The 27182-nt window shown below is 40.2% G+C and overlaps 3 protein-coding genes across 3 annotated transcripts in view; all 3 read right to left on the reverse strand.

Annotated features, from left to right (window-relative positions):
* Positions 1-23595, reverse strand: part of LOC125767440 (uncharacterized) — a 30073-nt gene extending 6478 nt beyond the window's left edge. The window contains exon 1 of the mRNA XM_049434035.1: positions 47-23595. Within this exon, the coding sequence (XP_049289992.1) occupies positions 47-70 (24 nt within the window). The 5' untranslated portion in view covers positions 71-23595. The remainder of the gene's footprint in view (positions 1-46) is intronic.
* LOC125767427 (uncharacterized) overlaps positions 1-27182 on the reverse strand; it is a 429126-nt gene that overhangs the window by 39108 nt on the left and 362836 nt on the right. The window lies entirely within an intron of this gene.
* On the reverse strand, positions 23716-26831 carry LOC125767435 (juvenile hormone esterase-like). Its single transcript, XM_049434027.1, has 4 exons — positions 25828-26831; positions 25498-25764; positions 24401-25437; positions 23716-24335 (listed from the first exon to the last, which is right to left on the reverse strand). Exons 1-4 carry the CDS (start codon positions 26053-26055, stop codon positions 24035-24037), a joined length of 1833 nt encoding a protein of 610 aa, XP_049289984.1. The 5' UTR covers positions 26056-26831; the 3' UTR covers positions 23716-24034.

The raw sequence follows: 27182 nt of genomic DNA on the forward strand, positions 1-27182 counted from the left end.
ATTTGTTTATCTTCGCACAAAAAATGCCAAAGAACGTCACACTCACAATGATTACACACGTTGGATTCATCTTTGTACGCACATTAACACCTTCGATTGACCGTGAAAAGTAGCCGGCGCTCTGACCGATCGGTTGCTCAACTCGTTGTGAATTAGATAAGTATTTGAAAAGTGAACACTCCGTTGCCTATTAACACCGACCATATGCTGACGTATTACACATCACATAGAAAGCAAATCAACGCGTAAAGAGTGAGAGTGCTCACAAGGGGTTTTTTTCCGTATGATGAAGGTCAGACTTTTCGTGTTAGTGGTGCACGTCCGACGGTCTTGGATATACTGGGATGACCAGCTTGATTTGAAGATGATTTTAAAGCTTCCGAAGCTATGGACCATCGTCGCTTAAACCGGGTACGAGATGAATCAATATTTACGCAATTTTTGGCATGCTTGTGTCCCTTTCCTTGAGCGAAGCGTGTTTCAAGTGTTTGATAAAGTTGGATGGGAGGGAGGCTGTACTGTTTGATCTTTTGGAGGGATTTTTGGACGCTTCTCCTCACACGAATTTGATATTCTTGAGTCAGTTCGGATTGATCTAATTTCTGAACCGGATCTAAGCGTACGGTGCGTTTGAGTGTTTTGTCGTGGAACAGTATGGGGAAACGGTTAGCACCGATTGTTGAAGGACGATCTCCAAAGAATGTCGTCGGTTTGCATTGAGCTGTTGACTTTGCAATTTAACTGTTGCATTTGTTGCGGTTTCGATTCCTGTTGACTGTCATTTATCGCGAGGTTTATTTGGGACAGTGATGGGTAAAACAGTAATTTGAAGGCGTTTTATACATAGCTTAATGTTGGAGGATCATAATGAAAGTCAAGCAATCTTACACATATGATCAATGATTGTGACTCGCAAGCGGAAGCATTGACGGATTTGATATTGAAAATCTATGAACGACTGGCTTTAAACACTAGTCTACATAAGAGTAATGATATATTTGCTAAATATCTTACAAATAAACATCACAACAAATTGTCAAATTTGCTTACAAGCAACCTGAGCTCCTTCTCAAATTCTTCCATATCAGTACAAGCTATACGAAATGGAAAGAAAAGAGTAACTATTTTTGATTTATCATTTGACGCACACTGCACGGTTTTCATAAAAGACGTCGTACTATCACCAGCAAAAGAACGCCAGCATTCACTGGAACTGCTACTTAGACGGAATGGCTCTGTTAGTGGATTAATATCTGAGCTAACAGGAATGTGTATATCGGTCTTAGAATGACTATAAGGTATAACTATGGATTTGACATCACTGGAAGCAGACATCAAACTACTCCGACTATCATCAAACGAAGGCTGAATCGGATTGTTTGTCGATTCAGCAATAATCTGGGAATTGCCAGCATCACGGTTTAAACAAGCAGCTGGGAATGGAAGTTCCTGCCATTCTTTCAGAACAGGGCTTGTTCCAGGAGCTGGATAGATGGTGGTTTGCTGTCCAATTAAAACGGTTCGGTAGCCAAATTGATCGGCAATGTAGAAGATTCTTTGCATGCCACCATCAGCGGGGTGGGTGAATCCGTAGCACCCGTACGTTACATTGTCCGAACTCTTGTACTTGTGCTGGAACTGATCATTTAGATTCCGCACTTGGTAGCCATATTTAAACTGATCTGCAAAGTATAGTAGTCCAGATTTATGTATAGTGCTTTCTGTTACCAGAAATGATTATAGGGTCTCTTACTTTCCTCATTCTGAATGGCTTGGTATGATTCAGCATCTGGACTATTTATGTCGAATGGCATAGCTTTTGAGCATGCCCAAAAGCTTGTGACAAGCTAAAATAAAATCAATTAAGTTGCTGTTATAGAAATGTCAAAAAATTGACTTTGAGTAGAAAAAATATTTACCAGAACAGAAAATACACCCATTTCAGGAAGATTTTGTTGACCATTTAACATCGAGGATAGATTCACTCTTTATGAATGTTTGTTGTGAGAACAATGTGTTTCATTTTTATATAAATTTTGCTCGATCAACCTTCGGTGTTATTTTTGCCTAATTAGCAGACTGATTCTAACGGATACGTTGTGAGCAATTCCACTGAATTCTAAGCAAAACAAAAATATTCAGGGATATGGGCCAAACTTTGCTAATTAGTAGATCGTGAATGGTTGCGCGTTGTGCAAAACAAGCAGATATTCCTCAAGAATGTCCAAAGGTATAAATAAAGCATTGTGTCAATAAAGCATACGTCATTTGCTAATTTGTTGCAAGATGATCTTATTGAATTGTTTCAAGCGGTTGCAGAAGTTGTTTTTACTTTACTATTTTGGGGACTTTTAAATAAATTTATTTAAAAAAAGGAAATTAAACACTGGCTTGTAACAAATTTTTTTGAAGCAGTGTGTAAGAAATCGTAATGAAATTTTTAATATGAGCAAGATAGTCTCTTGCTCGGTTTAAAGAAGATAAACTTTAAATTTTTGTCAAAAAATATAATTATTTTCCTTATGTCTTTCCTAGAGGATAACTTGCAATATCCGAAACTTAGCGTTTCTTAAAAAATAAAATAAATAAAAAAACAACAACAAAACTGAAAGATACTAAGAAAAGGAATAATCCATCCTTAACACTCTGAACATTAGATCATGCTGGTTATCAATGGAATTATGAACACTTTGACATTCTCCAACTACTTGCAACAATGATCAGATTTGATTACAAAGCCAATGTCTACCTTTGGCGACGTTCCCTGCTCCACGTGTGGCTGAGCTGATGTAATCCCTTCCACAAACGTTCACTGCCATGGGGATGGTAAGCTAAACGACCAGTATCTCATCGTGTTCTGCGCCCGTTACTATGATGTTATTCATCAGCAAACGACCCAATCCGGATGCATCATAAATTTCGCTCCATTCGTTCTACGAGTAAAGTTGGTGATTCACGCCACCAACAGTGCGCACCACCTTCATGCCTTGGAGCCCTTGATTATGGATCAATTGAAATTGGCTTCTCTGCTTGCTGGGTATGTGCCCGCTCGAGCACACTGCAACCGACATCAAACGTGCTGGACATTGAAGTGTTAGTGGGCAAGGGATGGTCCAAGAGTCTCGTAAAGCTGTTTATGTCCTACCGCAGCGCGAACAATGTTCTGAGGGTATGCAAAAGTGCTGACCGTTTCGGTTAGTGCATCGTTCCCGGCAACGTTTCGTGTACACGTTAACCGTACACAGCAAGAGTCACAGCCTTAAAAAGTTGAAGTAATGCTTTTCAACATCCATCAGTGTGGTGGGTTTTTGTGTGCACCGTCAGCTAGAAGCATCCATGCGTTCCGGTGCATCGATTGCGTTGTGTTGCATTTTTGAAACAATGAAGTCAACCCCAACATAAGAGAAAGAATGTGTCTGCATTGTTTATAGTTTAACAAATATTCCTTTCTACTGCACTGTACCCTTCTGCATCCTTGCTTGGACAAGAACGGGACACACGATGTGCTTGATGGGAAAACAATTTTATCATTCCGTATTAAAAGCACTTACCAGCTCACTTAAGCATCCTGCTTTATGAACGTGCTGTGGTGTGGAAAATCAATTCATAAAAGCATAAAGCTAGAAGCAGGTTAGCATATGCATCAACAAAAAAGGATCGTAAGCTTTGTTTAGCAAATCTATTTTGTTGATAGTAGCAGTACTGCGCATTGTTGTGATTTGAACTGTTAGTTTCCGAGTAGAAATACAACATGCAACATGGGTTATGTAAATAATTATTTGCACTTATGATGCACTCATTAATATTAACAATTTTGCAAAAAAGGGGACAATTTCACTGTATGGCATATGGCCGCATAAGTGTGGCATAATATTTTCGAGTTGGTCGAAAGCTGTTGGAAACTTTTCCAACGCATACATAATATTGTAATTCACTGAAAGTCTTGTGTGACGTGTGTGACTGACAGTGTTGATTTTCATAAAAACAAGATAAGGATTTTTCTAACACTTCAAACGAACGTAACATATTTCTCTACATAAAATAAGCCGCTTTGTTATTGATCCATAATTTTTCACGCAAACGAAGTTAAACGCCATCGGCTTCCCGTTGCAAGATTACTTCATTCTTTACCCATCCGTTATTTGATTCGGGCGGGCGTATGTAATGGCACTTTCCTTAATCCGTCACTACACATTTGCCCCGGTAAGCAACCAAGGTGCTCTATCGCGTCTCCGGATGTCATCAAAGGAATTGCAAGTGAAATGAAATACACCTCCACAATCCAGAAACGATACGGGGCGTGAAACCGGAAAGTGGAAAATAGGAAAGATCAGAAAATACTTCCGTAGAAAAGAAAGGCATCCAAAACCACCGTGGTTTGGTTTGGTGATTTATGAAGATTAAAGAGCAGCCTTGCTAAGCGATGGCATTACCTTTGGTATTGGGTCGTAATCGATTCCAGTCTACCGAAGATGGTGGAAAGAACCGAACCAAGGGAACAGATTTAACTAGCGGTACCGAAGCGCAAATCATTCAAGACGTCCAATGGCAAGTCGGGAATCGTTTAGCTTTCCCCAGCAACCGAGCGGGTAGTTAGTGTTTACACTGGAACGACACTGGTAGCGATACTACTCTAAGAGCGAACAGAATCGGGCCCTGAGGAAGTAGTATGCTCGGGTCCATTATTGCCATTCCACATTTCATGCTGGTAGTCCAGCGTAAAAGACGATTTAAATTCAGCCTCGCTTGTCGAGGACCACCAACATCCATTTGCTATCCAGTGTTCGCATTTGTGGCAATGCAAGCGTAGGGTGAAACAGAATTACTCGGGCTATCTTCACGCGGTCGTTTTTCTATCATTCCACGTGGAAAGATAATCTAGTTCGTAGTGAAGGTGTTCGGACTGGAGCGGTTTTTGGTATTCTTTACCTCACCAAGACAATGTTTCCTCTGGGAGTCACTAAGGAACAAGAAAATGGTGTATAGGATCCGTTTGACTTAGAGGGAATTCTGGCGCAAGGAGTTTCTTCAATTTCGTATCGTCTTCGATGTCCAACCCTAGGGTTACGGTTGTGGTTTCCGGCCATTTGATATGCAGGGGCAGAACATTTTGCAAACTGGGTGATCTTTTCCCATTGCTCGTTTCGGAAGTCTTTAACTGGGCGAATTGTAGCAGTGGATGAGTTTCGGAAATGTACTGTTGGTTATTGTGGTTGGATAGCCTCAACAATTGTTTCACTTTCATCAAAGTGAAGTAAAAAGTGAGCATTTTGTATCTTTTTTAAGTTCTTTTCCAGTTGTAGGCAAAAAACTTGAATGTACACAAGATGGTCTATCAAAAAAGAAGAATGAAAGATAACCGGAAGGACGACGCTGCTGGACGATAATGGGCTGCAATAATGTGGAAAATTTCAGCCATCCAACTTTTCAAACAGGGATAAAGTGTGCAGTTCAGAGTAGCGAGTGAAATAAAATTGCTGAAAGAATTGTCATATTTTGCTGGGGTTCATTCAGCTCTTCAACTGCCTTAGAATGTCCTTATGTTTCCGTGTCGCTTTCTAGTGGAATTCAACATGAAAACGACGATAAGAAACAAAAAGCGATGAAATATCAAACTGTACGCACAGTGGTAAGACACTATTGTTCTTTCCGTAGTGGTCTTGCCAAGAGTAGCTGACAGTGAACAAAGGGGGTTGATGTCGATGAGGTGCGCCATTCAAGCGTGATAAAAAGTTCCATTTTACGACGGGAAGCCATTTCAGGGCGACGGGCAAACGCGAATTAATAAAACATTAGTAGTTTTCCCAAGCCCCCGGTTTACTGATTCTTCTATTCGTCTTTCCTGCTGGTTGTGTTTTATGCGAGTGCGTGCTTGGCATTTCACCTATTCTTATTCGTTGGAAGTTTGAGAGAAGATGCCCAAATATCTAGTATTAGTACATCAGGAGAAAAAGGAGAAGGATCATAAATTTGCTGTGAAAGTGGCTTCTCCGTGCTGTACGCCCTAGCATTGTAGCGATTGCTCGTTTAACGTCAACAAAATAAACGGCTAAACGGATAAAGTTATGAATAAATCATGATTGGGTAGGAAAAATATATTGTGAACGTTTAAGAAAGGTGCTTTATTGCACAACATTCAATTTGCACTTTAAAACTAATCGATGCTAAATTTCCCTGCAGCATTCCAGCCGTGTAAATCTACATCGAAGTGAAAATTATCTGCAATCATTGTGTTTTTCTTATATCTATGAAGAACAGACATTGAAATTGACATTGACCTGAAGAACAATCATGAAATATTTCACATTGGATGAGTAATATTCCGTTCGTCAAACTTCTTCGTATATTCTGAGCATACTCCGTCGATTCATGCGTAATATAAAATAAAATGTCTACCTAGAGCACAACTCTAAAGAGGGAATTTCAAAGCGTTAAACCTTAGTTTCCTTTCAATATACATAGCTTCATATTAAATGTTTTTCCTAGGCTTAATACAAAATTTTCACACTAAACACGTAACTCAGCTGTAATTCATCAAAAAAATTAAGATCAAAGAACTGTATTTCAATGGTGACCGAAAATAATTTCTTCATTTACAAGCCTAACCTTACAAGAACACTTACAACACACATTCTCAAACCTTTGACTTTTGGAAGTTTGCTTGTTACATGACACAAAAGCCTTTATCATACAACCACCCTACATCTCCTATGGAACGCTGTCAGCTGTATTTCAATCAATTATGATCAAACACTCCCAAAGCGAGCTCATTTTCTGCTCCCTTCTCACCATAAACGGTTTCGTTACCTGTTGTAAGATTTCTTCACCTTTTGCCACCTTCCATGGCCCGGGCATGGGTAAAACCGCGGGATATAGTTGCCCGGCACTCCCGGTTAGTTAGGTGTAATTTGTTTCCCGTACCATTTCAGACATCGCTTCCGCGCAACGGAACGTGGAGCAAACCCTTTGTTCCGGAACAGTAAGGACTCCGGCTTGTAACAGTTTTGCTTTCCGCGCTTGTGAAGTTGTATGAAGATTTATATGAATGCACGGCCGTTAATTGTTGTTACCGTGGCTGTTTTGTTGCGGTAAAGCAATAATGTAAAGCGTCACCGCGCCACGGCAGGACGATTTGTTGCCCGTGGCAGTGTGTTCGGTTTGCTGGTCTGGAGACACAGTTAATGGAACCTTCGCAGCCTGCATCGGAAGAGTTTTGACGTAATGCCTGATTGGTTTTCGCCAGACGTACAAGTTGCTGACACAAATGTTGTGGCCTCCCTTTCAGCTGCTGCGTTTACCTTTCCCATCCGATGCAGGCATACTAACCACCCACCTCCACACTCCCATCAAACACACACCCACACACAGGAAAGGGCACAGGACAAATAAATGGGCTTTCCCGGGGAAAATTGTCTTTAGACAAGCGGACACGGTTTTGTCATCGTTCGATATTGATATCGGCTGCCAATTCCAATGTGGTATCGTTAGTGAACGACTCGAACGACTGATTGAACTGTAGAAGGAGTGGACCAAGGAATTACGAGTGCTTGAGATGCACTGGCTAGGAAGCGGTCTGCGTGTTTGGTGACCTCTTGTGATTTATGAGCTATTTTAATTATTGATTGCATTCCCAGTTTGATATACTTATTTGCTGATGGGTGTGCCTTAAGGGATGGGTAGATGATAACGATATGCAAATAAAAACTCTAATGCATTTTACGTTTCACTTTGCCGTTCCGTTGTTGTTGTTAGAAGATGATGAATACTTCGACTGTACTTTATTGTTGCAAGAATCAGTGAACATATTTCAAAGCCTAGCCTTCTTTTCTGTAACTATTGCGTGTTCACTTTACGTTGAAATATATTTTTGAAATATTCAACTGTATGAAATTTTGAAACAGATCTTTCAATCTTCCTGATTATTTTAATAGGATTATTTTAAAAGTTTAAATAAAATCTTAATAATATTTATTCAGTCTAAAACTTTAACTTAACGAATAAATAAGTTTAAGCCCGTAATCGGGTGATAAAACTAGAATACTTTGTGGAAAACGTAATATACACTTCACGTTCGCTCTAAAACCCTCGTAATATTTGTCTCGATCCCATTAAACCTTATGCAATCCATCGCATCATAAAAGCTGTCCATTTGCTTGCATTTATGGGGTCCCCGGAGACACGTTCGTCATCACTAACCATCGCAAATGTTCCATCGCAAACCATTAGGTTTAGCAATATTCGACGGTTCCTATATTAACTCATGCTTGGCGGCCAAGGGATTGAGTCGTAATTGGTATATGTTTGTGTGAAAAACATGATCCAGACTGCAATGTTACAATAGAATTCGTCTTCACGTGAACCTGATTGGTGAGCAGCAAATAATGGCATCTCAATGGAAAACGATAAAACTCATATTGGTTCTCGGTTGTCCGGGATATCAAAAGGAAAAAGAGCAACCGTGTCCAAGGTGATTTCTTTTTTTGGACAATAACCTTTGTGTGCTTGTCTGTTATGATCATGTTCTTGTCGGATGTAGAGTTACCACTAAACGGTGTTACTCGTTAAAAGTTCAGGCAGTAAATTATTAGAATGACCTACATAAAGCATCCCAGTGGAATCCTCCCGTGAGACGTTATGACAGTTTTATGATTGAAGCGACTGCTAAACTTTATCACGAGCCCACGTATCCGTGCAGAAAACCGGCTGAAACGCTTTTTGTGATCAGTTAATGGATGGGTATTTTGCAGGTTAGTTATTGCCTATGGTAATAGTCGTTAAAGAGAGTGTTTGAAAATGTGATTTCAATAAAGCAGATTCCAATTATACCAAGCTGTAGCATGCTTTGAGAAAGAGAAAATTTGTATGTATGCATACAATCCGGAAACAGTAAGGAGCGTGACAAATTACACCGACCGACAATGGAAGAGAAATAACAGACACGAAGCGTAACGGAATTGACGAATTCAATGTTTGTACGTGTACAATGCAAAAGCAGGCACAAGGTAAACACTCCAAACCGTCTCCAAAATGCAACGATATCCAATGATATTGCAGTCATTGTTCTGCGCAGCAGCATGTCAGCGGAATGAGAATGCAATTGTCGGTGCCAATGATGAGCTGAGATGATGATGTTGGACACACGGTCATAAGATCCTGGCGTTCGTGTAAACATGGAAACACTTTGACAAACACGCCTTAACCCGGAAGAGCCTGAGACCGGCGTTAAGACTTCACGAACGAGACGTCGTCATCATCAGACTGTGCGATTCGTTCTCATTGTCGGTAAAAGCATAGACGCCTTCGAAGAAGCTAATCGTGTTGTTGATGTCTTATCATTATTTTATGTTCTGTTTACATTTCATTCCATTTCGTTCAACGGAACACAGAGGTACTGCAAGAAAACCGAGAGTTTGATCCAGTACGATGGAAATGTAGTTTCAAATCAGACGAATGGTGCGTACAATTTGCATTTGAGTGAAAACCCGTTAGGAATTATTTTACCAATCAACCGATTTAGTGTAATTGATTATAAACGGATTATATTGAAAAATTTTGTAATCTTTTTGATACAAATTTTTAGGAAAATAATTAAACTAAATTGTAAAGTTTCTGAAAGGTTTTTGGATAATGTACTCTGAATTGAGAGTGTACAGCGTGCGGGCATATCAAAATCTAAAAAAATATAAATTACTATCATGATAGAATTTCGGAATAGAGTTTGTTATTCTAAAAAAACGCTATGAATTGGTTGAAATCTAATGTTTACGGTACCATATAAGCAATCTAAACGGAAACGGTTTGAAATGTTGTACGGCTAGAAGTTCAAAGTCCGTTAAACCATAACGAATCGGTCTCCTGCAGTGATTGTTGATACGATTCTTAGCCGAATTCAATTGGTCTTGGCCATCTTTGCTTTATTCGAAAAATGCCTCAGCCAGAAATCAGTGTAAAATGGCAAACGGATATCTCCGGCGGGAAATGGAAACAATATTTCTCTGTAACAGCATCCAGGTCAGGAAATTTGCCGCACTTGGCCATCGCACGAATGCTGGCGTCGAGATTTATTCAACGCTTGGACGCTTCCAAGCGAAGAATCGCCATCCGAAATTGGGTGTTTGTGTGCACGATGCCCTGCCTAGAAGGCACAATTTATGCTGCAACATTATGTTACACATCGTCGTACGCATAAGCGTGTGAGCAGTGGAAAGCTTGATCAGCACCGGGAACGTACCCGTGAGCATTCGCCCATCGCCGCACGGAAATGGCTGCAAAACGAGACAAAGATGGATGCGCCCGAATCTTCATTATGGCCGTACACTCTTCTACATGGTAAGGAATCGCGTTTCGTGTTGCTATTCCGAAGCGCACAATAAACAAATGCACCACAGTACAAGTGCAATTGTTTTTTCCTTCCTGCGCCCGGGGGCCTTTCATGGTTCGTGTGGCGGAATTTGCCTGCATCGCTTCGTGCGAAAGCGAAGTGAAATGGAGCAATTTATCTGCCGTGTGCTAAATATCATCGGAGTAGATCAACAAAATAACAACCGAGCTAGCGGATGGACCAGCGTGGCGATGATGTTTGCACGAATTGTTTCACTTGTGTGTTGGCAGCATGTAGCTTAAAATGGGATTCGCGAGTGTAACCGGGTTTTGCACAATTTTGCGTGCCGGAGAACATTCGAGCAGCGATCAAAGAAGTAAATTTATTTAAATTGCCCTCATGTGTGATAGTACAGTGGAATGGTGCGGCATTCGTAACGGTAATGTTTTGGAAACCATGCTGCTAGCGGTATTGTAAGGAACGAGCTGTAATCAAGCATTTCCGTAAATGTAATGACGAAGCGTTGCTTTTTAGGATTAGTTTTCGTGGAAATGGAGAACGAGCACAACTCCATCTGGGATGTTTCTTGGCATGAATAAAGCAACAGTGTATCGGCAACCCATATTTTGAATAATATGGCCATATTTGAATAATTAAATACTCGATATAGTTACGGAGTTTGTACTGATATCGTGGTGTTTTGTTAAATACAAAATGTTAAAAAAAAACTTATCTTATGTTACGGCAAAGACTTTCATTCGACGATCTTGGTACAATTTTCAAGAAAGTAAATAAAGAAAATAATGAATATATCGAACTAAAACCCTTGGAGCACTTCTGTCGGCGTTGTTGGCATACTTTCTGTTTCCGCTTTTTTTTCTTTGCGAAAAGTTTTTGTACACCTCTTAAGTAGCATCGCATGTAACGATCGTCGATAGTCTCTAGGAACTTCAGCATAAGCACAATATAAGCCTGTGGGTGATTTGATCCATCCGGGATTTTTGTAGATGCTGTTGTGAAAGTGTTTCCCTAAGAATATCTAGCAAACCATCAAAGACACGCGGAATGAAGGAAAAATGAGCGAAAAATGCACAAAAATAAAAAGTATACCGAACTGGGGAAACAAAATCTGTTAGAAACATCTCGTCGTGCGAAGCGCTTGGGCAAAATTATTGCTCCAACTTGCCCCCGGGAATGAGAGTCGATGAAAAACTTTCAATTAATGTTTGCCCTTTGGCAATATTTCATATAGTAGAGGAAAAAATGTGGAAGAAAATAATGCACAACGATGAGCGATGAAGGTACGAGATCGGCTTTAAACAGCTTAAGAACAGCTAACCGTTGCACAGTCTGCGGAGATGATAAAAAGGAGCATAGAAAAAAATCTTGACGAAAGTATGAAACAAGATAAACGTTCGGGCGTATATTTAGCGCAGGGATATTCGGGTGAGCTTCTATGCTAGCAAAAGAAAAGGGAAGCCAAAAAAACTTTTCCATTGGCATGGACAAGAGCTTTGATGATTGCAAAGATTTTTTTGGTCTTTTTACAAACAACTCCGTCGAGGCATAAATTCGGTCAAGAAAAAATCATGATCTAAGATTATTTTTTTGGCAATATTTTACTTATAACATAGCTTAAATTAAGGAGTTGAATGATAATGTCGTGTGAATTATATCGCGTGACAAATATGGAACCGACCAGGATTAAAGGGAAAAGACAGGAAAACACATTATTTGCATCCAGCTTGCCCGATGGTGCCATGTTGACAACGTTATAATTTGTCCAGCTTGGGGAATTGTTTTCCTTTCATTCCAAGCACTGTTCCGAGCGGTTCCGATTTCCCATTCGGACATAACCATTTGATCACCATCGTCATAGCAAACCGTGCGGCCAAACACTGGGATTCGTATGCACAATGAGCAAAAAAATAGTATATTTCTGTGAACAAAAATACTATCATAAATTGTCAAATAAAAATAGCCTTCAACAACAATAAAACTCCGGTGCATTTGCATGCCAACACAACTCTGGAAGTAGATGACGCGCTTTTCACTGCGCTCGATGCGTAGCAAATTGAACAACGAAAACAGACATTCAAAAAGAGCCTACCTTTTTTGTATCTTTCGTGCAATCGGTTGGTAGGCATTTTTTGTACTATTTGGGATGTGTGCGGTGTTATTTATTTATTCATCTTTTTCCAATGTTCTTACTGCTTGCCATGTCCTGGCGTAGTGTCCGGTTTAAAAGTGTGAATGCGAGAAAAAAATAAAACTTAACCAACGAGGGAATACGACCAGATCATGGGGGCCACAAGCGGCAGACACATTGGTAACAGGCGAAAACTAACATCACACAAAAATTCACCACGAGTAATCATAAAGCTTGTCGCGAGTTTTTCATCGAATCGATAAATAACAAAAAACGAAAAACGGACAATTCAATACGGAAACCAGCGAATGGAGCCGAAAATCTGTCAACGATGTTATTACAATGCAGAAGTTTAATACGATTTCTGTGTCACTTTGTCTGATTGGAGCCGTTGATTTCACCATATTGCTATGCAATCTTGTAAAGCGCAGGGGACGTATGATTTCGATAAGTTTTAAAGCAAAATCAGACAACAACTTTTGGTAATTGGATGGTTTCTTTGTGGAGAAAATATATTTTGTTTTGGTAGATTTTAGTTTAAACTAGCATTCATCAATTTGTAAAACTACGTTACAGACGCATGGTAAATGTTAGCACAAATTAATGCTTTATACCAAAGGTTTTATTTTTTATAATATTTGGTGTAAGATTTTTAGAAACATTTCCATTCCAAAGCCACCTACGCCCGATGACAAGATAATGTGAACCCCAGCATCTCAAAGCTAAGCCTCATTTTCAGTCTCTTCCGGCAGCCAATTTACTCGCTGGCTGAACGTGATGAACAAGCATATTCATTGCGGTGTGCTGTATGCACGCTGTTCGACAAGAAAAGAGTCTTTGGTTCGTTAAGGTTACACTTCACGAGCAAAACGTGTTGGACTCGTTTATTTTACTCTCTCTTGGTTGCGAAAATAAAACAAACATAGACCAGAAAAAACAGGACTACGGCGTGAAGTGAAACAAAATAGCAGCTTTAGCATTGAAAGGGGAGCGGAATACACACAACCCTTGTGTGGAAATGAAACCTGTCAGTTCAAGACTGTGGGGAAGGGCTACGAGTATTAGCATACTTAAAATGAGATAATTAAAAAACTTTTGCATATTAACGCAGACAGAAGCGGCCGACATCGTAAGGCACCCGCGAAAGAGCAAGTTTTTCACGCCTCAGTAATTTCGGCGAAACATTTGTACTTGTTGTTTTTTTTTGTGTGAAAGCAACATGGGTAAAACATCGGAACGGAACATGGAAAGAAGAATGGCAGACTCATCATCATTTAGTGCAGTACATAATCTTGGGAGAGAGGTGACATATAAAAGTGGGACAAAGCTGGATTGGGAAAACGTTGAATGAATGTTAGAGAGAATGAATGCTTCAGAGCAGCGGTTATAGAAATGCCACTATTAAATTTTCTTCTTCATAACTTCAATGGAAGCTGGCGTAACCTTGCGTACAATATTCTGTAGTGTATTCTCAGTTTGTGATTACGTTTGTAATTTCAGATATCAACGTGAATGCGTGTCCTTAATTTCTATAAGCTCTGTATCTTTAGTCAAACGCATGTAAAACATGGTTTCATAAATATCTAAAGCATTACTAATGATGATATGAGGTGATGGTGGTTCGTGTTAACAGCAATAATATGAAAAACCTTTTCTTCTTTTTTCTATTTAATTTACTTTCCAAAACTTTCCCTTTCAATTAGCTTGTTGAACCCTCTTCAAAGATTTGTAGATCGATAGTCCGGTAAAATCGAAAGAAGTTAAGTAGCGACAACTCCTACCCTTAAAAAAAGATTGTTTAAAAATATTTGCATCACTGTTACTTATTCGTCTCTTAATGTCAGTTGTAATACTAAAATATTATTCTATAGTACAAGCATACTGCAAACCATTTGAAACTTTTGGTAAAACCTGTTTTTTACGAAGCAATCGAACTTTGTCTAATTAACCTTATACTCATTAGCCAGTTTTTCGTTCGGGAACGTATCAGGACTGGATTCACCTTTTTTACCAGTATCGTGTTTGGCAAAGGCAAGCAAAGGCTACCAATTTACTGATGGATACTTTCGCAAAACAGATTCCAGCACCCCATTGTAATGGATAGTAGTATCAACGGGCACAATGACAGCTAAGTGTACTTCAAATTTACCTTCGAACAGTTCTGCCCGATAAAGGTAGGTTGGCATAGTTTTAGACTGTTTGGCAAATGTTCAGTACAGTACTTGGACCCGACTGCGAGCTTGTATATACCTTTACGATCGTGTAATGTACGATGCTGCAAAAGTCATTCCCGGACTTCAGTGAGTGGAAGAGCGCAGCCGAAAAAGCATAAAAGATCAATTTGACTAAAAGCACTGAAAGTAGCATACATAGCGCCTGTAGTGAGCTGAGACGGCCACGTTGGGATGCAAAGTTTTTCGACAAACTTTTGCTCACAGCCTGTCGGAAATGTGAAGGCTTCGAAGGCCTGCTTTCCTACCGTAGTGCTACTAACTGAAGGGAAAATTAACATTTCGGCTAATTTAATTACAAACTCAACGTAAGTGAGTGAACTCAAACAGGAGCATTTTGAAAGCCGTCGGCGACTTGAGGAGGTAGAAAAAGCTGGCTTCCATTATGGTACGGAAAGCGGTTCCAAAGTGCCAGGTGAAAACCTGATGTCCAGAGGGATCGTTCGGTGGTAGTGTGCTGATACCACTAGCAAACAACAAAGCTCAGCTAGCTTATGCGGGCTCCAAAAACTGGCCAAAAACGAGCCAACGAACCAACCGACCACGATGGATTCGGTTGCTTCTGTTCTGAACTTTATAAGGTTGTGTTTTCTGAGTAGCAAAAGGCCAAGTTATGCTACGGGCAGTATACATTCGACGGGCTCCCCAGTGTAATGCAACCTGCCGGTGGTGGAGACAAAGATTTTCTCCGTCCCGGTGACACTTTGAGAACGGACGTCTAAAAATGTGTCCCTTGCTACTGGACAAAAATCACACCATGCCCGTACGTTTGAAAAGTCTGTATACACTGGTTCAGCCGTTCCATTACATGCCTAGAGTACAGGCATTTATCCGAAAATCAGTAACACAACGTCGACATGCAAAGTTGGCGAATGCATCGCTGCTAACGTTTGCAACAGAGTTAGGAAGGAAAGAATTTTCATAAAATCTCAACCAAGCACCGTCAAGTATTCGGGCATGCACGAATAGCATACAGACCGGATGTGGTACCGCGAGGGCCAGTTTACCGAAACTTTACCGTGTGATAATTAATAAATGATTATTCATAGCGTTCGGCCAGCTGGTTGGAAGATTTTTCTTACCACCAGAGTAACAGGAACGACACTAACTGGTGGCAGCTGATGAAAGTTTCTTATATCGTGTGTGATGGTTGATAATTTGTTTAAATTGTTGATAGAAATTCAGACGGTTTATAAGCGTGTTGAACGGGTTTTCAACTTAAAGCAACCTCATTTGAAGAAGAGGAATTATTTATTACCCACAACAATACAATTGGCCAGTTTAAGGGATTATAAATTTCACGTCTGATGATAGAATATATTTAAATTAAATTATCTTAAAAATCTGAACAGATCTACAATATCTAATTAAAACATCTAATGTATATCGTATCTTAACTGTTTGATTGATTAATCCTTGCGCTATCCCATTAATATTTAGTAAAACATGTTTCTACATGAGTAACAATTACATTTGAGTATGCACAAGCAGAAAATGTTTCTGAGGCGAGAGAGCATTCTCGATTTTCTATCTCAAGGTTGATTGGAATAATCAGTTTGTCTATGAATTAAATTTTATTCAAATTTATGGCCACACAGGAAATTATAATAATTGTACCATTGGAAGCGACCTTAACTCCTGCGCGACTGGTAACCAAGCTTATGCTAAGGTGCAGTGAGATGATTGTTAAATTTGCATTGTCGAACGCATCGTGTCGCAGCTGTGACCGTGAAAACCACAGCCCATACAAGCGACAGCCGGTTGAACTTCCTAGGGTGTGAGAAATGAGACTGCAACAGTTCAGGAATTCGATTCGGAAAACTTTTCTCCACGGATGTGGCGTTGAAAATACGGGCTGATTTGCAACTTCCGTAGCTGAAAGTAAAACTTTTGCACATCCCTGGAGGTTATTCGCTTTTAATTTGTTTTATAATAATGCGTGCATGAGCGTGATGCTGCCTTCCTTTAAGTGAGCGTAAAACCCGAAATTATTGTTTCACGTTTATGCAGGAAATTGTAGAATCCGACCTACGAACTGTTTGGGTTGTTTTGGTGATTAAAATTGCATGAAGCAATGTTTCTTTCTTGTATTTCCCATGCACATTCTACTCTTCCCAATATTTTGTAGGGAAATTATACTCACACTCCGGTGGTTCTACACCGCTGTAATCCTCCGGTGTCGTAAATTTGTATGTGAACAAACGCACAGCGTTAAAAGTTTCTTCGTTCACAGCTCGGAAAAATGTTAAGCAGACGTTAGATGGCGCTACATTAACTTCACAGACGTGCGGGAAATGGTGAGAATAAGATTTAAGCTCAGTAAGCACCCACAAGCGTTGCGGATCTATACGCTGTAGTATGTTAGTGTATGCACCAATAATCCCTCCGAGTTTATGTTTCACTTTCTTCCATTTGAATATTTTCAGTAACGGCAGGCAGCGCTCTAAAGCGCGCACGGGTGCACTTCCGTATAGACCTTCGACCAGACGTTAGGAGTAGGTATAACTTCTACTTAGCCTTTTTAAAAATACAAAACCCATACCACTTTTTACGTGATTTCCAGCACGACAAATCTTTATTTGTTGTATTCGTGTGTCTGGGTAGGTAAGTGGTAAGTTTGAAAGTGAAAGTTTACGCTAATGCGCCCGGAGTGAGAATAAAAAGAAAAATGACACTGCAGTGAAAACGTGCGTGAAAAGCTTCCAACGGCTTCAATTTGCTACCGGTGAGCTATGGTTATGTTGAATGTAGGAATGCTTATAGATAAAAACATATATGCTTAGATAAATCATCTTATTAAAGGAAACAAACAAACTGGTTCGGTCTGATGATATATTATTTGATAAACAACCATTCCAAGTGTACAAACGTACAACATGCGATGTTTACAAACACAGTGAAGATAGTTTTCTGATATTTACAGGATCCACAAAAAAATCATAGCTGTATTTTGTAAAAAGTACAAAAAATACTTTAACTGAAATTTTCCTGTATCTTAGATCGAAAAAGTCAGAACAAAACAGGTTAAGTAAGGCAAGTGCACAATAAAACAGTCATACAAACATAATTAGATCTAGTGCTGTACAAGGTTGTGCATGACTTTTTCAAATATGATTCCCATACAGCAAAAGTTTCGTTTATCCGGCCCCAATGGAGCATCCAGTTCAATTAGCAAATGAAGGCGAACCAGTCCGACAGGGAAAGTGCGTACATCGGTCGTGCAAAGTATCAGCAAACTTATCGCATTCTTTGGTTCTTTCTTCGACACCAATAGCGACACAAACTGAAGGCACCATCACTGGATGACCGCAAGTCAATCAGTGCATGGGGTTAATAAAATGAAATTACAACCACAACAGCAAATTACGTTCCATGCGCTTACAATCCGGGCAAATGAGCAGATTTTGTCAAATATTTACCTTTTCCAACCACCAGGGTTTCCCTCAGAGAGAGTGTGATTTTTTCCTCTTTGCTCTGGTGTACGAACCTGCAGCAACCGGGAATCGGTTGTCCTTTTTCGGCGCACAGAAACGGTACATAGGAATCGTTAAATCGTTTTGGACACCCGGTATCGTCACCAAGGCCACCCTCCCGAGTTAGCTCGAGCAACATTCACGTCAAAGTCAACATCATCATCGTCGTCGACGTCGATGTCTCATCCAACATGGGCAAACACTCCAAAAGACCAGTGTTAAATTGTGTGTGTGTGTGTGTGTGTGTGTGTGTGTGTGTGTGTGTGTGTGTGTGTGTGTGTGTGTGTGTGTGTGTGGGTTTTTTCTCTAGTACTCATCAAAACTCGACTGCTCCTAGCTGTAGAAGGTCGGATCTTGGATGGATAAAAGCCAATGTACTTCCGTTCGATGGTTGCATATTAAGTGGAGTTACCGTCAGATATAGCTGACAGAAAAGAACGAAAAAAAAAACACAGGACGAGATATTGAAAGTTTTCCTTTCATTTTCATCGTGCAGATTGACAAAGTGTAACCAACAAGCCGGGTTTAACGGAGCACCTGCTGTGTGCTGCCTGACGCCGGTGCCTCTGAATTCTGAAATCCGAATCTAGTGTATGATCTGGTTGTGTGGGTAATAAAATCGGTTGGCAAATATTGAAGGAATTATCACGTCGAAGTATGTAACCTGAGCGAGATCTATCAAGATTCATCAAGCCAAAAAGTAGTTTTTTGGTAGGAAGAATGTTCTATACATATGAAGTAACAAAAATATAAGCTAACAATTCCCGGGGATCCGCACGAGGCGCCTACTTCTTATGGTAAGGTTGTAAACATACGAAAAAAGTAGTATAATTCATAAATGAATCTCTTGATTTCTAAAACATCCCAATGATATTTTGCTTTAATACAGGATGATGTTAAAAAAATCTAGCTTGAAGGAGATGCATCAAAACAATATTCGTTTCATTCGAATAAAAATAGGATAAAATATTCACTCTGCATCGTGCCAATGAAAATCACAGTCAACCTCACATCATAGCACGGCAAAGACGTTGATTAATTCTGCAAAACTCATCTAATCCTGTTAACTCGTTCTCAAACGCAAGATAACGAAAGCAGATCTCACTCTCGATTTGTGCAGCCAATTGAACCCACAACAAAGCACACGCGAACGAGTAGCCACTTCGAAAGGTTGCAATCACTCAAAAACTTCACGATAGCCACTCGACAGAACATCATCATTTGTTTCAAGCTCAAGTGGGTTTTCACTGTCGAATGTCGAATGCGCGATGAGTTTCCGCTATTGCACCGGGTGTATGGATGTGGTTGGTTGGGTGAAAATTTTTAATTAATAAAGCAAGTTTTGCCTGGCCCCTGCGCCCTTTATCTTCTTCGGAAGGTATTCAACATGAACCATCCCAAGCACGCTGTTCGTTCGTTTGATCGTACTTCCAACATGATATGGATCGCGCAATAGCATCAGTTTCACAGCCCGGGACGGGTTGTGGTTTCGCTCCGGATTAACGATTCCACTTTCCACAAATTTTGATGGACGAGCCTGCAGCACCGGCAATACGAATTCCATGTGCGCTCTTGTCCGGCGAGCAACTGGAAAAGTTTGAATTCGATTCAACCACACATCCCCCCCCCCCCCCCACACACACACATCCTGCAGAGAGGCGCCACAGACTTCCGGTGCCAAAAATTTCGGAGCCTCCGGGATGGCTTTGCATCGGTTTCGGTTCCTTCGACAGCACGGGATGCAACCGGATGGGAGGATGCCACGCAATACAACGCTTGACTCGGCGCAAACGGCGTAAATCTCTTCGTTGCACCGATCTCCCATAATGGTAACGGAACTCGCGGTGGAAGCAAAAAGGGGACTTTGTTTGGCTTATGGCTTCAGCTGTTTTCAAGAAGAATAGTGTGGCTGGATAGAAAAGTTGGTAGGTAGCATGCAGACACATGAACGCCCCGGCATCGCATGGTTCAATGATTTTAAATAGGGAATCATGCGAAAATATTGTGCTGTGCATGCATAAAGCTAAAGGTTTACTTGCATTTGTGCATATTTTCGTTGTAATTGAATGTTACTTGGGTCAGTGTTGAAAAGCAGTAAAGTAACGAAACAAAATATATGCAAACATAAAAACTGATTAAGGAAGATAATATGATCACGTCACACGATCGGTGAAACGTATCAATTCAAGAATGAACAGAATTTAAGAATAAAATAATCCTTCCAGCTGCCACAAACACTAACTGGCAAAAATAAACTTTAATCTACAATTTTAACTCCAATAAATCCCAATGCTCTTAAATGATAAAACGCAAACCTGTGCGTAAGCCAGCATTCACTTTTTGACAATTTCAATCGCCGAACTTGTCGTCCAGCGAACCGAAAAAATGCATTCCCGTTCCTGTCGGTTAGCCCCAGCGGAAGACAGCTTCACAGCTCGTTTGGCAAGCGTGCAGCAGTGTTTCTTTTATTTTATTTAGATTTCTTGCCGGTGTGCGAGTCACACTCGCTCACCGTTCACCCGGAATTTAGCTATTTTTTTATGCGGTTTATGCTCAGCTAGTGTTCTCATTGTTTTTTTGGAACCGTTTTTAGAATGATTCGAGCGAATTGGCAAGTGAAAAGTAGGGAGGAGATATAAAAAATACATCTATCCAAAAAGCCGAACGCAATTGGAGCATAAGCAGAAGTTGGTGTACCGCTGTATTACGAGAGTGTTTGAAAAAGAACAGAAAAACTAGCAGGAAAAGGGCCAACTGTTCTCCGATTGGGCATCCGATGAAAAGCGTAAAAAATATACGGTTTCCTATCATAACAGGGTGAAATATGGCGAATATTTCTGTTACACTATTCCTTGCCTGCCTCTTTTTGTGGTTGAATAAATTGGTCGAATTTCGAAAAGCCCTACCGCAAGGCGGTCTCGGACGGTGAATCGTGTGTCCTTTCACTCGTTTGTTGATTGAAAAGTGGGTGGTCCGGAAATGGAATCGAAGTGTGGCTACGGATGTGCAACGAACATTCGTCTGTGGTTTTCCGGTATGTATGAGTTGGACACGGGCACAAGCTTTACATGTTAAAAAGTGTTTGGTTCGCCAGATAAGATTAATTGGAAGAGAAAACCAGAACATTGGATTGGAGAAAAAATCCTAAAGGCTAAATGGATGAAGCTTACAACGTTCAATAATACGTACTGTTTTAAAAGTGATTTTGTTGTACACAGCAAAATGAAATTATTTCCTTTTTAAAACCCTTTTTATAAATTGTTGTTAAAGTCATACGTGTTTGTCGAAATTTTAATTGCAGATCATCTAGAGGTTTGATTAAACAAATTTTACTAACGGCAAGCTTGAGTGGATCATAAAATGTATCGTTAATACAGGGAAATAGCAATAATTATTTAAAAACTTGTGATGGAAACTACATAAACCACTGTACGAAAAACGTATAAAAAGAAACACAGATAATTATATCACATTGTTCTTGTAAATAAATGATAATTTCTGTTCCTTGTGTTACGAAATACAATCACAGCAAGACCATAACGAGTTTGATAGTAATCTTTTTGCACAATGGCATTAATTTCCTCACCAGGCCAATACCATTTGCTGGTTTACTAGTGCTTCCAAAAAAACAGATTGTTCCAAGCTTCGCACATACATTCTTCCACTTTCCTACCCAATCGAAAAAAAAAACAAAAGAAAACCGATACATAATGCCAACTATCTGGGGCACGCATATTTTTCTTCCACTAATCTAACGAACGCCATTTTGGCACGCTACGGAGATAATCTGTGGGTCATTTTTTTTGCTTTGGTACAAGCGACTACGGGACATACGGGAATGGATCAAGCCTACGCAGGATTTTCTCCCCGATTGTTCTATTTCTTGTGCCACGATAAAAATGATAATGACACCGGAAAGCGCCGAAACGATAATTAATGAGCCGTTAAGGATAAACAGTGCCGGACACATGGACAGTCTGATTTGTAGCCGGGTTCAACCAGTTGGACTAAAACTGAGGTTGGGATTCAGAAAACACGGTACTTATAAAAAAATGTGCGCCAAATGTTTGGAAGCTTGGCGGGACAGCTTTAAATTCGTTTGAAATCAGAAATGCTTATTAAAAAAACACAAGTTTTCTCCCCATTTATTTTGTGGTAAGTATGTTGCATAAACAACACATATAACATCGTAATCGTAGGATGGTTATGGGAAAAAGAGAATCATTATGAAAACAATACCCTTGCATTCAAGAACTCAAACAATCACCTTGTCGTAAACTCACGTATGTAAAGCGAATGCGTATACGAAACCACTCTACGGTAGACTTTAGCGGAAATCAATGAATATTTTAATCCATCTTGAATTTCCTCCTCCAAAGTACTGGAATGTTTATAATTATTGCAGAAGTAAAGTGTACGTTACGTCTGGTACACAGGACGCATATTATATTCTCTTACCGGCACGTACGTTTTCTTGCAACATGATGATGAAAGTAGCAGTACAACCCAATCATTCATTTACGTGCTTCAATTGAACCGAACTGTATCGCATCCGATAAGAATGAAGAGCATTAATATTTTATCGATGCTTTCGAATGATTTCATGTGATAGGAAGACATAGAATCACGGGAGGGTGTTACGAATCATCAAATTGTCTTCATCCAACTGCAGCAGACAAGAACTTCGTTCGGGATGAACATGAAAAACTTTAAAATCAGGCACAAAGAAGCCCATTCGAAAAATCGGACGTATTGTTACAGAAAATAAACTCAAGAGGCCTTCCGGTTCAGTTTACGAGTAATGCACTTGGGGAAAAACATTTCTAGAATTAGTGTTTGAAGAAGGTAACGTGCTTTGTTAAGGTTACAGAAGGATTTCTTTCGTTTCAAGCAGACTTATTTTCATGCTGTCTTTTTTTTCTTCCTACTTCACATTCGAATTTATTGAACGAGAAGGGATAAGATAAGGTGAAGAACTTCAACAAAAAACGACAATGGGCACGAGCTGTGAAGCAGGAGAAGATAAGAATGGAAAACATTGTGACCCGAGGTAAGATCGAACGGGCATGGGTGAAAGAAATGCTTCAGCAATGCGACTAAGTTTAGTGGTGGGCGGGAAAAGGTAAGTTTGCAGTTCCTGATTTCGTTCCCCAGACGAGTAGCTAAGGTTTCCCCGGGAGGAATTTCAAAATTCTGTCAAATCTGCAAATGGCTAAGGCAGCAAAAATGTCCATCCGAATGATTGTAAGGTTGGAATTAAAGAACCGAATCCAAAAGTGAACGCATTCCGGTGCGTTAAGGAGCGCACCTTCAGTACGGAAGCTTCATTTGGATGCTTTCCCTCCTTACGAATGTAGGAAACGAGAAAGAAAATTTACTTCAAAACCTTCCACCAAAACCAAAAAGAAAAGGAAATGTAAAATCCGGCTTCATCCACGTGAACATCCCTGGAGGGGTTGGAGTATTACTTCCAGTGCGATTCCTCCGAGATGGTATTCTGCCATTATGCATTCGTGTCTATCAAACCAGACAAAGTTTCGGTTGAGTCTATAGAAAATAATGGAGAAATGTATTTTTAGCGATAGGGCTGATCATGGAAAGAAGAAGACAGTCTTATCACCGGTCTCTTGGGAATAAAATGAGTTTAAAAAATGAATTTATCCATGCAGGCATGTACCGCAAGAGACAGAGTTTTCTACAGTCATAAATATATAATGTTTATCAAAAGAAAATGTGAAGATCTTCAAGCTTTAAGGACGGCAGCTTTAACTCGTCCCCCATTGTTAACTGAATTCAGCACTATTGCAAGATACTGCCAAGTATTTCACTCGTCCCTAACACGCACGCTTTCACTTCCATTTTAAGTAAAATTATTTTTGATATCTTCATCCAGCAGCTCGAAGTAGTCATCATCATTTCGCGTGACTATCATTCCTCCATACTGCTCCGCCAGCAGTTCCAGCTTCGTGACGACCTCACAGTGTGAGTGGTACAAACATTCGTACACAATTTGCCAAATCATGGAGTAGAGATTACGCCTGTCATCGACTTGACGCATCGTGAACTCTTCGTCTATGTTGAGGTATTCGGTACGGTTGGTCGCTTCGCTGTAAGATGACCACACAATATCTGATAGTTTGCTACGTTTTGGAGTTGGATTGCTGCAGAAAGTGAACAAGTTATCAATGCGATGTCTCCTGCTTTTCATATGCGTTACGTTTCTTACCCATATTTCACAAAGTTTGCAATCAATTCAACAGTCTTGATGTGAACTGATAGTTCATGGCGGTACTCTGTACGATTTTCCAATGCTTCGGCCAGATTGTATGGACTAAAGATGTATCCCAACTCGTCTCCATGTAGAGCACCGTACCTATCCGTCTCCAAATAATCCGCGTATATTCTTTTCTTGTACTCGCCAAATTTTCCATCATATTCGAAGCGCAGATAGTATAGTTGGTCGTTGCCCGCGCGTGTCCCAAGCTCATGTAGTAATCGTCTAATTGGATAGAAAATGTTCGCCATATTTGCCATCTTCTGATAGAACTGTTGCTTAGTCGGTTCAAGGCCTTGTGCCACTACCCATTTGCCAACATTATCCATAATGTCACCGAGTTGCCGCTTTACCGTTGGATGACGCTGGTTCAGATAGTTTGTACTCATCCAAAAATCATATACATGTGGTAGTAGCATTTCAAACTCGATAGCGGTTTCGCTAATAAGTATCGGCATTTGAGGAGGAGTTTGTACACGAACCATTTCGTGAGGTGTTCGAGTAAAGTAAGCGCCACTGTCTTCTGTATGATTGTCTAACGTAGGTATAAAACAAACATAGAACATGCTGGAAAACGCAAAAGTGTATCGTAACTTGCGATCCGGGATGAAGAACCTTTGGAAGTCCAGTTCCCGCAGCTCATCCAGAGCAGTTATGTCCAAATCGCGTATAAAATTATCAAAACATCGAGAGTAGTCGTAGAGTATTGCCCACGGTGCAAGCATAGATCCGCTCAGTACGATCAGGTTGTGAAAAAGGCCACGTGCCCGTTCATGGTATAAATGATGGGTTACCGAACCGCCGCCAGCACTGTGTCCCATAAGAGTGACACGCTTAGGATCACCTCCGAAATGATGCACGTTGCGTTGTATCCATTGCAGAGCGGAAAGTTGATCTTTCAACCCATAATTACCAGTTATGTTTTGGCGTTCGTATTTCAAGAATCCAAAAACTCCTAAGCGGTAGTTAAGCGTGATAACGATCAGCTCCTGAATAAGAAATGAGCACAGTGGTAATTTATAACCAGACTAAAACACACATTTACACACATTTTCCATAAGTAGATCTACGCCATGGATTTTTCCTGATCCGGCTACAAAGCTTCCCCCGTGTATAAAAACTAACACGGGATACTTAACGGGGTCTACATTGGGTTCAGCAGTTCTAGGCTCCTGTAGCGGTGTAAAAACGTTCAAGTATAGGCAATCTTCACTTCCCTCTATACCATCTTGGCGGTTGATGTTTTTAAACTGTGTACATATACTACCGTACGATGTGTAGTTTTGAAATCCTTCAGGATCTAGCTGTACTGGGTTCTAATTATCAACAGAAGTTTATATTAATGTTTTATCAACACGTCGATCTGATAGCAAACTCACAGTAAATCGTAACTCCCCGACGGGAGGCTTGGCGTAGGGAATTCCAAGGAAAGCACAATACGGCACATCGTTGAATGTTTTATTGTAAACACCAGCAGCACCAGCATGTTCACTAAACTGAATTGAGCATGGAGCGTTGTGCTGCTCGGTAACTTCTGTCGGAACAGCCACAGCTAAATCAAGTGTACAACTAGCGACCACGAGTAATAGTAGTAACAGAGCGTTCATCACTTCCGTTTGATTTGCGTGTCTTTCCGATTAACCTTTTGAAAATCCAACCACACTAAACGGATGCTCTTTCGTAACTGTTGATAAACAGCGCTGTCGTGGTTTATAACGCGCATAATCTTAATGCTGACGATCACAATGCTAGAGCAGACAGCGATGGGTAAGGCGATGTGCGAAGCGAGTTCCGAGTAATGTCTGCTGCGATCGTGTTGCTCGTGCAGGCTTATTGCGATTGATAAGACATCAATGCTACTATTGAGTTGTAACGCAAGGTCAATGCTACAGGCTGACAACCTCTCTCGGAGCTATAAGCGAAACGAAAGCAAAACTATGCCACCATGATCGAAGTCCCGATCATGTTTGAGTTTGATAGTGTTCCGGTTAAGCACAATGTCGGTTTGTGTTTGCACGTGTTGTTTCTGGAATTAATCTAAAGTTTGGGGTTTTTTTCGAGGCAAGTTATGACGACAATGGAGTTGTATCCCACTAACAACCCGGGCCCATGTATTACCGATAACGACTCATCTCTGAACATTTACTTTGTGGTGGAGCAATTTTGACACCGCAGGCAATAAAACCGCATTAATTTTGAATGACTCTTTCATCGCGGTCCTCTTTTAGAACTTCAAAGCACTCACTTATCGTAAGGTTTCACATAACAAGTGCACATACACAACAGGTAAAGATTGGTCTTAGTGCGACAGGTATTTTGCACATCAACCGAAACGAATGTTTTTTTCAGAGTCAACAGTTGAAAATGAAACAAACCAACAGGGAAAAATTGCACCGAAAACATCAAAGCATTATAATTGTGTTTTCGCATAAATTAATTATGAATGAAAAATGAAAACTCCAATCTGTGTTTTTCTGGTCCTGTTCTCGCTTTCCTTCCTAAAATGAACACCATAGAAAGTAGGTTTCTAAGTGTACTGAAACTGAGAAGAGCTGTTTCGATTTCTTTCTTCTTTCATAACTTTGCCACATTAAAACGGAATATATTTATAAAGCGGGGTGACTCATGCGATTCGGTTTTTCCTTATTTTTTTTTTCAATTCTAGTGTAATCAAATTTAAATTAAATGTTAAAGGGACTTTTGACAAATGTGATTGTTTCTATCCTAACAATAA

This window comes from Anopheles funestus, chromosome 3RL, assembly GCF_943734845.2.
Source record: "Anopheles funestus chromosome 3RL, idAnoFuneDA-416_04, whole genome shotgun sequence".
Classification (NCBI taxonomy): Eukaryota; Metazoa; Arthropoda; class Insecta; order Diptera; family Culicidae; genus Anopheles; species Anopheles funestus.